This window comes from Hemitrygon akajei, chromosome 10, assembly GCF_048418815.1.
Source record: "Hemitrygon akajei chromosome 10, sHemAka1.3, whole genome shotgun sequence".
NCBI classification, from domain to species: Eukaryota; Metazoa; Chordata; class Chondrichthyes; order Myliobatiformes; family Dasyatidae; genus Hemitrygon; species Hemitrygon akajei.
The window spans coordinates 43,339,435-43,352,491 of record NC_133133.1 but is presented as its reverse complement, the minus strand read 5'-3'; the positions used below and the strand labels follow the sequence as shown (position 1 = coordinate 43,352,491).

The 13,057-nt window shown below is 39.8% G+C and overlaps 1 protein-coding gene across 3 annotated transcripts in view; it reads left to right on the top strand.

The window, feature by feature from the left end:
• gdpd2 (glycerophosphodiester phosphodiesterase domain containing 2) overlaps window positions 1-13,057 on the top strand; it is a 79,828-nt gene that overhangs the window by 48,860 nt on the left and 17,911 nt on the right. For all 3 annotated transcript variants that reach the window (XM_073058139.1, XM_073058137.1, XM_073058138.1), the window contains exons 6-7: window positions 6,752-6,850; window positions 9,765-9,858. In XM_073058139.1, the coding sequence (XP_072914240.1) occupies window positions 6,752-6,850; window positions 9,765-9,858 (193 nt within the window). The remainder of the gene's footprint in view (window positions 1-6,751; window positions 6,851-9,764; window positions 9,859-13,057) is intronic.

Sequence of the window (13,057 nt, the reverse complement as noted above, 5' to 3'; positions counted from 1 at the left end):
ATGAAATCTGTCAGAGTGAAACCTAGAAAGAACTGGTGTATAAGGAGAAATAAAATGGTGACAATAGAATTGCAACATTCAAATGCATGTTGTGCTATATCATACTGAATTGCATATTCCATATGAGTTTCGTGCACATGCCAAAAGTGTGTAGAGTCAACTGTTGGTGTTATCAATTATCATGCAATGTTAAATTGACACAGGTTCATCAGGGAAAGGTACAGGAGCCTGAAGAATCACACTCAACAATTTAGGAATAGCTTCTCCCTCTCCACCATCAAATTTGAGAGCAATTCATGAACCCATAAGGAATTTCTTTAGCCAGAGAGTGGTGAATCTGTGGAATTCATTGCTACTGATGGCTGTGGAAGCCAGGTCATTGGCTATATTTAAAGTGGTCATTGATATGTTCTTGATTAGTGAGGGTGTCAAGGTTATGAGGAGAAGGCAGAAAATGGGGTTGAGAGGGATTATAGATCAGCCATGATTGAATGGTGGAGCAGACTCAAATGTCCTAATTCTGCTCCTATGTATTATGGTCTTATAATATGAGCACTACTTCATAATTCCTTCTTATTGTACTATTTATTTATTTTGTAATCTTTAGCTCTTGGCAAAGTCAAACTGCTGCAAAACAAAAAAAAATCATGTATGTAAGTCAGTACTAATAAAACTGATGTTGATTGCTGGTAAATTGGCAATATATGAAGTTTGTCCGGGAAAAGTGCCTCAAAACTGGCAAAATGACAACCCACCAACACACTACAATTCTGACCACTGCACCAAACACATCATAGCCTTGAACAATTTGATGAGCTCTTTATTACTAACAGAATCATTGTGAGTTGCTCAGAAATTTTGTTTTGACCTTTGCTCAATGCTGAAATTCTCTCATGTTGTTCTCTTCAATTACTGTATGTGTACAATCATTGACCTTAGACACCCGAGCAGGAGGAGGAGGTAGAAAAATAGGAAGAGAAAGAACAAGATACAGGACCATGTACTTGGATTTGATGTAAGGGCATGGTCAATTCACAAGGACTTTATTAATTGAATAGAGGGTCATACAAATTAACTATTTATGTATGCATGCTGCACCTTACAAACAGTCAAACTATTTGTCTCTTATGTTTATTCTTCCAAAACTACCATACTGGAGATCACCATCAACTGTAAAATGACAAGATGTATGACCAGAAACACTAAAGTTGCTGGATGCTGGAAATCCCGAACAACACACAAAACGCTGGAGGAACTCAACAGTTCAGGCGGTATCTATGGAGAGGAATAAACAGTCGACACTTTCAAGCCAAGACATAACTATTTTGTTTGCAGATGCTTATTAGTGGTTGTTTATTCTGCAGTGAGAGACTTGTAGTTTGACATGGCAACTAGCTCCCATTACGTGTGAAACACCCTGGCTTCCTTGGCTGTTTAAGTCTAGGAGAGACAACCTCCAGCCCCACCACACTTGTGAGATTGAGACACGCTCGATCCCACCCCAAACCCTGGTTTGTGTGGATGCTGTATCATTTGCTACCCTGTTACAAATTAATACCACAAAATAACAGACAGTACATTGCATAAGATTAAAGGAATTATATTTATGAATCTTACTTAACTAAAGAGTTAGTAAAGTACAGTATAGCAAAAAGAAAAGGGCCCATTCTAATTAAACAGTCAAACGTGCACAAGTTGGAGCTCATCTTGAACTTCTCTGTCACTCACACGCTGGGCCCTCAGTCAACGTGAAAGCACACACCACCTTCCGAATGTCGCTTACAATCTATCTCGAACAAACGGGTCTCCCACCGGATCATATGGTACCACTGGTTCTCCCCAGTGTCTTCTCTCTTCATCTCCTCTCGACCAAAAGACCCAAGACCAACCTTAGTGTCCCTCACCAGAGAAACCTTCCCTTAATCTGACAATCCTAATTGCATGGCACACATTTCTCCTCATCTCTTATCTTCAGCAGTAACCCAAACAAGCATGAAAACAGAACAGATTGCTCTTACAGAACTGCTAAAATGAAATACATACAGCATAGCAGTGAAAATATGAGCCAGGGAATTACACTCTCCCCCACCAAAATGGTCATGTCCTCGTGACTTTGAAATAATTTGTCATCTGTCATTAGCTCTGTTGGGCTTCCTGTCATGCCAAACATCTTTTCTAGTGCTTGTATGTAGGCCACAGAGGTGGCAAAGGGGTCCTGTGTCTTTACGGATCTCACTACATCAACAGCCAGCCCCTTCAAACTTTCAACCAATTACTGCCTTTTCTGTCATCAGAGCATTGCCACTCATCCAGCAACTGAGAGGTCTGCTCTGCCCAAGTCTCATAGTCCTCTTCCCCTTTAGGGCTGGGCTTCGTTCCTAAGAAAAGGCCGAGCCTGTGATAGCTGGGACTTTGAACCTGGGAAACTTGTAATTTATTTGCCAGGGAGGTAAGGGCCGCTACTAACTCAGAATGCTCAGCCCTCTCTGGAGGACTCATTTGACCTTCTATCTCAGACCACTCCTTCCCCTCGCTCTGCAGAAATGAGAGCAACTTGTCTTTAAAGTCTCTGCCTCCAGCTATGGAAAACTTGGCTTCTGACTCAGCATATTCATCTTTATTCCCCTCCTCCCACAAAGTATGGACAGCCCACAGCCCTTCCTCTCCCAGAGCCCCAATAGTACCAAGTAGTTCTACTGCCATTTTGCCAGTGCTAGTCTGAATTAGAACAAAGTCTTTGCCCGCCATTATATGAAACCTCCACTCCACCTTTGAAGCAACCATAACCATGTATCGTAATCACTTTATCGAACAATAGTTTAACACAGACTTAATTAACCACACAACCCACTGAATGAATGCTCAGGGCAATCACACAGTGTCTAACAAAATCCATCCTGGACGATACCCCCACTGTGAAACACCTTGGTTTCCTTGGCTGCTTAAGTCTAGGGAAGACAACCTCCAGCCCTGCCAAACTCGTGAGATTGAGGCACACTCATTCTCAAATGCTGTGTCATTTGCTACCCTGTTACAAATTAATGCCACAAAATAATAGACAGTGCACTGCATACGATTAAAGGAATTATATTTATGAATCTTAAATAAAGGGTTAGTAAAGAATAACGAAAAGAAAAGGACCCATTCCAATTAAATCGTCAAACGTGCACAAGTCGGAGCTCATCTTGAACTTTTCTGTCACTCATGTGCTGGGCCCTCAGTCATCCTAATTGCATGGCACACATTTCTCCTCATCTCTTATCTTCAGCAGTAACCCAAACAAGCATGAAAAAAGAACAGACTGCTCTTGCAGAACTGCCAAAATAGAATACATACAGCATAGCAGTGAAAATATGAGCCACAGAATTACACTCTCCCCCACCAAAATGGTCATGCCCTCATGACTTTGAAATAATTTGTCACACACCACCTTCCAAACGTTGCTCGCAATCCACCTCAAACGAACAGGTCTCCCACCGGATTGTACACTACGACCGGTTCTCCCCAACTTCTCTCCAGCAAAAGTTCCAAGCCCAACCTTAGTGTCCCTCATCATCCCCTTAATCCAACCGTCCTAATTGGTGGCACACATTTCTCCTCATCTCTGATCTTCAACTGTAACCCAAACAAGCATGAAAACAGAACAGACTGCTTGTACAGAACTGCCAAAATGAAATACATACAGCATATCAATAAAAATATGAACCAGGGCATTACTGCTGTAAGACACAAGCCGACATATAAAAGAAGCTTGACTTTATTAAGAACAAAGAATGAAAATGGCTTGAATTCGATCCTGTTACCCACCCGGAACATTGAGTGTTGTGTCTAATCAACGCGGTTGTAGTATACACCATATAGAACATGAGTAATATCAGCCCATCAGCTGAGATATCCATGATGTAAACCATATAAAATAAATTGGTTAGTATTACTTGAATGTTTGACCAACTACAAAGTGATCTCCAATTCTCACATCGTCTTGAGTTGAAAATATACCGCTGTTTTTGCAATAGTTTCTCAGTGACCACTAAAAGCAGAGATCTTGGCTGTCTGATGCTATATCATAGTAGAGTCAGTGGCAGCTTTTTATAATTTGCTTCACAACATTTTTTGGCATTTAATTAACTTTGCAGTTAACCCCAATGCTATTTGTTAAGGCTGAATAAAGTACAGAAGTTTCAGTCATCAAGTTCATAAGACAATCTTGTCCAGCATTCCATACTACATTGGAAGTTCTTGCAGATCTCAGCATACACCATTTTTACATTCTTTGCATGTGCAATCTTTATATCCAGACCTTAAAGGGACACACCAGAATAAACACCAATTTTCGAGCTAACTCCTTCTGGATGATCATTGTAACATGCTGAGGTAATTGATATTTGAGTCACTTCTAAGTTTTAAGTTAATGTTTGACTGCAAATGAGCCTTAGTTCACAACTAGAAACAACTATTACCTACTATTGAACAAGTCATCAATTGGAATCCAGGAAGGACTTATTGTCAGAATCAGAATTAGGTTTAATTTCACCAGCATTTGTCATGAAATTTGTTTTTATTTGGCAGCAGTGTATTGCAATACATAGTAATAAAATAATTGTACATTAGAATAAATATATATACATATATTTAGTAATTAAATTAAATTATTAGTGCAAAAAGAGAAAAAATGAGTAGTGAGGTAATGTTCATGGGTTCAATGTCAATTCAGAAATCTGATGGCAGAGGGGAAGAAGCTAATCCTGAATGGTGAGTATGTGCCTTCAGGATCCTGTACCTCCTCCCTGATGGTGGTAATGAGAAGAAATCATGTCCTGGGTGATGGGATCCTTAATGATGGATGCCGCCTTTTTTGAGGTATCACTCCTTGAAGATGTCCAGGATGCTGGGGAGACTAGAGCCCATGATGGAGCTGGTTGAGTAAGCAGCTCTCCAGTTTAGTTCAATCCTGTGCAGTGTCCCACCCCCATACCAGCTGGTGATGCAGCCAGTTAGAATGCTCTCCACGGTACATCTGTAGAAATTAGATAGATAGATAGATAGATACTTTATTCATCCCCATGGGGAAATTCAACTTTTTTTCCAATGTCCCATGTAGCAAAACTAATAACATACAATACTTAACTCAGTAAAAAATATGATATGCATCTAAATCACTATCTCAAAAAGCATTAATAATAGCTTTTAAAAAGTTCTTAAGTCCTGGCGGTTGAATTGTAAAGCCTAATGGCATTGGGGAGTATTGACCTCTTCATCCTGTCTGAGGAGCATTGCATCGATAGTAACCTGTCGCTGAAACTGCTTCTCTGTCTCTGGATGGTGCTATGTAGAGGATGTTCAGAGTTTTCCATAATTGACCGTAGCCTACTCAGCGCCCTTTGCTCAGCAAGTGTATTTGGTGACGTACCAAACCTCCTCAAACTCCTAATGAAATATAGCTGCTGTTGTGCCTTCTTTGTAACTGCTGGACCCAATTTAGATCTTCAGAGATGCTGGCCCCCAGGAACATGAAGTTGCTCACCCTTTCCATTACTAATCCCCTGATGAGGACTGGTGTGTGTTCTCTCATCTTATCCCTTCTGAAGTCCACAACCAATTCTTTGGTCTTACTCATGTGGAGTGCAAGGTTAATTCTGCAACTCAACCAGTCGATCTACCTCAATCCTGTACACTTGCTCTTCAGCATCTGAAACTCTGCCAACAATGGTTGTGTCATCAGCAAATTTATAGATGACATTTGATCTGTGCCTAGCCACAGTCATGGGTGTGGAGAGAGTAAAGCAGTGGGCTAAGCACATGTGCACAAGTGTTGATTATCAGTGAGTTGGAGATGTTTTTTCCAATCTATACAGACTGTGGTCTTCCTGTGTGGAAGTCGAGGATCCAGCTACAGAGGGAGGTACACAAGCCTTGGTTTTGGAGCTTTTTGATCAGAATTGTAGGAATGATTACCGTATATTAATTGCTGAGCTGCAGCCTGTCGCAGGTGATCTAAGGCCGCATGAAGACCCAATGAGATCACATCCACTATTGACCTATTGTGGTGATAGGCAAATTGCAGTGGATCCAGTTTATTACAAACCTTATTTTACAAAGAATTTAAAACTTTAAATTATTTGTAAAATAAGGTAGAAACAAGTAATTACATAGTAAATAGATGGAAAAAGTGAACAATGACAGGCATAGGAAATAAAGAGTGGAGACAATCTATGAGCAACTGTTGTTACAGTCCAAGGGTAACCATAGTTGACAGATTGATCTTAACTAGATAGATGTGGCAGATTATAGGAGCTTGGAACAATCAACTCCCCCACCTCTACACCCCACTCTCCATGTTGATTGGTTTCAGATCGACATAGAGAGACTACATCATTTGCACTACTTCCTGAGTTTCAGCAAACAGATATCATTGCTGTTTCTACAGGTAGCAGCAGTAAGTGTGAAATGCACATGTTTGGTTTCGATGCCTCTTAAAGGTGTTAAAACACAATAACAATTTCTTAAAGCTAATTGTTGTTGCTGTTCTACTATTTTGTTGCTGACTTCTGATTTAGCTTCAGAGCACAGTGTAGTATTTATGGACAGCACCAAAAATAAAGCCATTCCAATTTCTATCCCTTACTTTCATCTAGGAATGTTAAGTATATCCTAAAATAGTGCCTGGGGTATATGAAATCCTGCAACAATTCCATAGGTCTCTTTTCCAAGTTAATTACTGCCATATTGATGTTCTATCCTTATTCTCCAGGTTGCCGTGTTTATTTCTGCCTTGCTTATCTTAATTTTGATGGTTGTCATGAGAATAATGTGGAAGGAAGAATGGGACACAATACACATGTCTATTCAAGTGAGTTTTCTGTTTGTCCTCTTTTTCAATTTCTTCGTTTGGAGCCAAATTACAGAGTCATGTCAGATACCCTCAAACTTTGCAGTTTCCCACTGGCAGCATTCTCTAGGATCATATTATGCTTGGGCCAAAAGCTGGGCACTGAACTAATTAGAAGCTTCTTTGTATTTTCATATGGAATAAAGCCACTGTTCTTTTGCCAGAATGTATGCTTCTAAATTCAGATATCCTAGAAAGTCTCAATCCAAACAGTAGGCTTTTTTCAAAGAAAGTGCCTGGTGAACATCAGAAGCTTGTTTTCTTAAATAGACAGTTGAAGAAAAATGCAGATTTTTTTGAATATTCTTTCAAAAATGATCTCTTGCTGTATTTAGTTTTATGTGTTAGTTGCTGTTGGCCCTCTATTTGAACCCTTGCTTTCTGGGCAAAAGCTTCCTTCAATACACTTGATTGCTGCTTTGAAAGCCTGACATTATTCTGAATGCACTGAACTTCTGAAGATTGAATAATATATGAATGTGGGAGATTCCAGCCATCTCCACTTCATTAGATACATTTCCAACCTCATTATATGCAAGGTAATTTAACAATGTCAGAAGAAGCAGTGCTTATAAATCCTGCTCTAACAGACAAGCTATGATAGGCTTGCAACATCTAATTCCAGATGATGACCTGCAAGTAACGACGAGATCAGAAATGGTTCTTCCTATACAACTTCACACTTCTAAAGCTGAAAAGTTTCTCATAGCTGTGCTCACTTACAAGACATTTGTCATATCACCTATATAACAAAGAAAGAATGGCAGCATCAACACTTTTTGCTGAATGGAATTATCAGTTGCACTGCAGACAGTGCTATCACAGGCAATAAGGACTCCCAAGCGCAATGTCAAAGATAGTTTCTTCTTATCAGCCTCATAAACTGGGAGAATATCATGAAATTACATTCAGTCCATGTTTATTGGTATCTGATTACCTAAAATTTTGTAAACCAAAAGTTAATTACTATCCTGAAAATATCCAAAATATCTTCATATTGTAATGGGCGATGTGTACTTATTTTTAGAATACAATAATGTTAGGAAATTGTCATTTGAAAGTAACGTATAAATCTCCACCTCCATGCTATTGACATCACCCCAGTAGTGGTGGTCACCTCCGGTTTTATTATCTTCTATTGGGTCCAATCTCGCAAGCAGGAAAATTGCGCCATCCAATGTTCATACGATACACTACACAGAAAAGGCGATCGGTTTGTTCTATTGTGGAGACATTCAAAAGCAATAAGAATGATACTTCTCAGAGTGGGAGTTCCCAACTTAGATATTTCCTGTGTTTGATGAAAAAAGTGAACATGAATGAGGAACAGTTTTAACCAATCTTTTTTCAGAACGTCAATAACCCTTTCTTCATTTAGTCATAGATGAGAAACCAGTGATGTTTAATTAACTAATTTAATTGATTTCCTATTCCTTTTATTGCTGTACAGTCTGCTTCCCTAACTAGAGCCATCAGCTTTTGATGTAGCTTCATCATCGCCATCATCAGCTCCAGCAGCTTGTCTCTAATGTCCCATTATAAACTATGAATCTATCTCTCTCTGGCATTACATTTTACCCTTTAGTGATGAGCTGCAGCCCTATTGGATCCTGAATTCCCTAATCATATATGCCAGACAAGAACTCAAAATTTGAATTAAGCTACAGACTAACCAAACATAGAAGAGGTGACTCCTGTCACAAAATGATTTAGAACATAGAACATAACACATTACAGGCCCTTCAGCCCACAATGTTGTGCCAACCATGTAACCTATTCTAGAAACTGCCTAGAATTTCCCTAGCGCATAGCCCTCTATTTTTCTAAGCTTCATGTACCTATCTAAGAGACCCTATTGTATCTGCTCCCAACTCTGCTGCCAGCAGGGCATTCCACACACCCACCACATTCTGTGTGAAAAACTTACCCCTGACATCCCCTCAGTACCTTTTTCCAAGCACCTTAAAACTATGCCCCCTCTTGTTAGCCATTTCAGCCCTGGGAAAAAGTCTCTGACTATCCACATGATCAATGCCTCTCATCATCTTATACACCTCTATCAGGTCACCTCTCATCCCCTGTCGCTCCAAGGAGAAAAGGCCAAGTTCACTCACTCTATTCTCATAAGGTACACCCTCCAATCCGGTCAACATCCTTGTAAATCTCCTCTGCACTTCTCTATAGTATCCACATCCATCCTGTAGTGAGGTGACCAGAACTAACACAGTACTCCAAGTGAGTCTGACCAAGGTCTTATATAGTTGTAACATTACCTCACGGCTCTTGAACTCAGTCTCACAGCTGATGAATACCAACACACCATACGCCTTCTTAACAACACCTTCAACCTGAGCAGCTGCTTTGAGTGTCCTATGGATCTTGCGGATCCCCTACATTGCCAAGAGTCTTGCAACTAATATTATATTATGTCTTCAAATTTGACCTACCAAAATGACCCACTTCACACCTATCTGGGTTGAAGTCCATCTGCCACTTCTCAGCCCAGTTCTGCATCCTAGTGATGTCCCGTTGTAACCTCTGACAACCCTCTAGCCTATCCACAACACTCCAACCTTTTCAGCCCAATTGTATAGAGAAATATGGCATAACAGGTTTACCATACACTTTTCCTACAGAAACACTCCCACTTTTGCATATGATTCTTTGCCATTTATCTGCAAATTTCTTGCATGTTCAGAAATCACACTTCTCTCCAAATTGCACACAGATTGTGGTATAACTCATTTTAAGGGTGGAAGTTGTGAGTAAATGGACTTGAAAACTATGTTTATTTGCTTTTGCTTTGAATTAAGGTTTTAATTTTGACTTAAGATGTTAACTTTAGAATTTTAAGTAATACTTTCTGTTTTTGCAGGTAACAGCTCCTTTCATTCACTTTGGTGCTGTTGCTGCTCTTACCATTGTGACTTGGCTGATGGCCAAACACTTTTTCCAATGGAAAAAACGTGGTGAGTAATGTGCATGTGAAAATGAGATAAAAGTCAACAAATAGGAGTCAAAAATTAAAAATAAGAAGTTACAATCTAAACTTCCCAAGAGGATAGATCTAAGCACAATGTTTGTCTGATATTTAGACTTCTGAGTGTTTACGTATTCTAACTTTTGTACTCCGTTTTGGGAGTTGTGCCGTTTTAGAAGTGCACATCAAAAACATCAACTGAATAATGCAAGTGATTTTCCAACTTCTTCAATTTTAGTATGCATCATGTTTTTCTTTTGAGAAGTCCTAACATTTTGACTTCTTGGGGAAACTAAAGTGTAAATGGCTTCTGGTTCCTTTATCATGGATTTTTATTTTTGAAGATATACTTTTCTTTAACATGAAACACAACAAAGACTGGAGAATCCTGTGCAACTTTCCATGTAGAAGATAGGGAAGGGGTACGCCTACATTACCTGATAATAGTGATCCCAGAATGTCAACGAAATATTTAAAATTTGCTTGAATTTTCTGCCTACAGCATTGTCTTGAGTGGACATTGAACACAATGTTTCTGATTCAGAAAAGGAAATATCACCATACAGAGGCTCTCTCATGAATCTGGGGAGAACAGAGAACAGAATTAATGTGGTTATTGTAAGTGGGTGGTTTGACAGTGGGCCAAAATGTCTGTTTTCATACGAGACCTTTCAATAATGCAGATGATTTTCCCAACAATTATCCTGCTGGATGTCAACCAATTTTTTTTATAGATCATATCCTTACTGCCACCTATTGGGTTTGTGAGGCTTAGGCATTCAATCCTTCACCCTGGTTTGCAGCCACTAAACAAAAGGCTTACACTCAATTTATACTTGATGGTGATTAGAAAATCTCTATTTTTATGACTGCTTTTACTACTTGTACTTTTGGAGGAGGAAATTTTAGAAATTCTACATAGAATCACAGGTTACACTTTCTATATGACTCTATCGCATGTAGTCAGGGTTGTAAAGAAAACTTTTGGCACACTGGCCTTCATAAATCAAGGCACTGAGTACAAGAGATGTAATGTTATGTTGATGTTGTACAAGACATTGGTGACGCCTGATTTGGAGCACTGTATTCAGTTCTGGTCACCTACCTACAGGACAGATGTCAATAAGATTGAAAGAGTGCAGAGAAAATTTACAAGGATGTTGCCAGGACTTGAGGACCGGAGTTACAGGGAAAGATTGAATAGGTTAGGACTTTATTCCCTAGAGTGTAGAGTATAGAACTCTTAGGGGAAATTTGATAGAGGTATCAAAATTATGAGGAGGATAAATAGGGGAAATGCAAGCAGGTATTTTCCACTGAGGTTAGGTGAGACTAGAACTAGAGGTCATGGGTTAAAGGTGAAATATTTAAGTGGAACATGGGGGGAACTTCCTCATACAGAGTGTGGAATGAGCTGTCGGAGGAAAAGGGGATGGGGGTTTGATTACAACATTTAAGAGATATTTGGATAGGTACATGGATATGAGGGGTATGGAGGGTTATGGTCTGGGTTCAGGTTATTGGACTAGGCAGATTAATAGTTTGGCATTGACTAGGTGGGCCAAAGTGTCTGTTTTTGTTCTTTAGTGTTATATGACTCTGAATGGGATTATACTATGAGAAGTGTTCATGGTTTTGACATCAGAAACATGTAAGAGACAAATAAGGCTCAGCAATTGTCCTTCATATCTTGTGGAATCAGGATAATGATCAGTTTCAAATCTGCAGGGTGGGAGAAGGGGAGAGTCAAAAGTTTAAAAATAAAAAAACTGCTGGTGTCTTACTCACTCATGGCTGATTCCATATTTTAAAAGAAGTTTCATATCTAGAATTTTTATTTGTGTGTACACTTTAATGTTGGCCATCTCTATGACCCAGGGCTTCAAGAAATATGACAACTAACAGGAGATTGAAGTTTTCAACCTTTCCTTTATGGAAAAGAAAAGCTGAAACCTTCTATCTCCTATTTGCTTACAGCTTAACAGACGAGAATAGTCACTGATGCACACAAACTCCCTTAGTCGCTGCTGGTACTCTCCACTTCTCAAATAATTATCCAATACCATATCACTTTGATGTCCAACCACAATCTTTACATTTTTCCTTCCCACACTTTCAACTAATTGCAAGCTGTGGACATGATACAGGGTTGTTCATCCGATACAACAGCACAGCAGTTCAAAAAGGGAATCCAACAATGTTAATCAGGTTAAGTTCAGCAGTGGCTATGGCTTCCAGGTTTTCTGGCCATTAAATGCTAACCGTTCCATGCCCAGACCATATTTTGGTAAATCTGCTCATGTGGCCAACCTTCTCCTTTTTGCATACAGGCAGAGGCTAAAGAGCAAAGCTCCAGAGACAAGGACAACAGAGAGTTGGCTCCAGGATGTAGTGGAGCAGATACAGGATTGCTTTGAGTCTGTGGACTGGGCAGTGTTCAAGGACACATTTGTGGATCTGAATGAATACGCCATGGTTGTCATGGACTTTATTAAGACAGTTGTAGATGAGTATGTCATAACAAAATCATTCAGAGTCTTCCCCAACCAGAAGCCCTGGATGAACCATGAGATCCGCTATCTGCTGAGCGCCAGGTCAGAGTCCTTCAAGTCTGGGGACCAAGAAAGTTACAAAAGGTCCAGGCATGATCTCCAAAAAGCCATCTCATTGGTGAAGTTACAATTCTGGACTAAGCTTGAATCAACAAATGATTCTTGACAGTTGTGACTGGGCTTGAATACTATCATCACTTATAAAGTTAAATCAAGCTACATAGGCAACAAAAGGGCTTTGCTTCCAGATGAGCTCAATGTCTTCTATGCTCACTTTGACTGTCAAAACATGAACTCCCACAGCCCCCAATGCTGAGTATCTGAGGCCAATGTGCAAGCAGCCTTCAGGTGGGTGAACCCACGAGAAGCACTCAGGCCAGACAGGGTACCTAGCCAAGTACTAAAGACCTGCACTGATCATCTGGCTGGATTATTCACTGAGATATATAATCTCTCACTTCAGCAGTCTGAGGTAGCCACTTGCTTCAAGCAAGCTTCAATTATACCGGTGCCTAAAAGAACATGGTAACCTGCCTCAATGACTATCATTCAGTAGCACTTACATCCACAGTGATGAAGTGTTTTGAGAGGTTGGTGATGAAACATATCATCTCCTGCCTGAGAAGTGACTTGGAT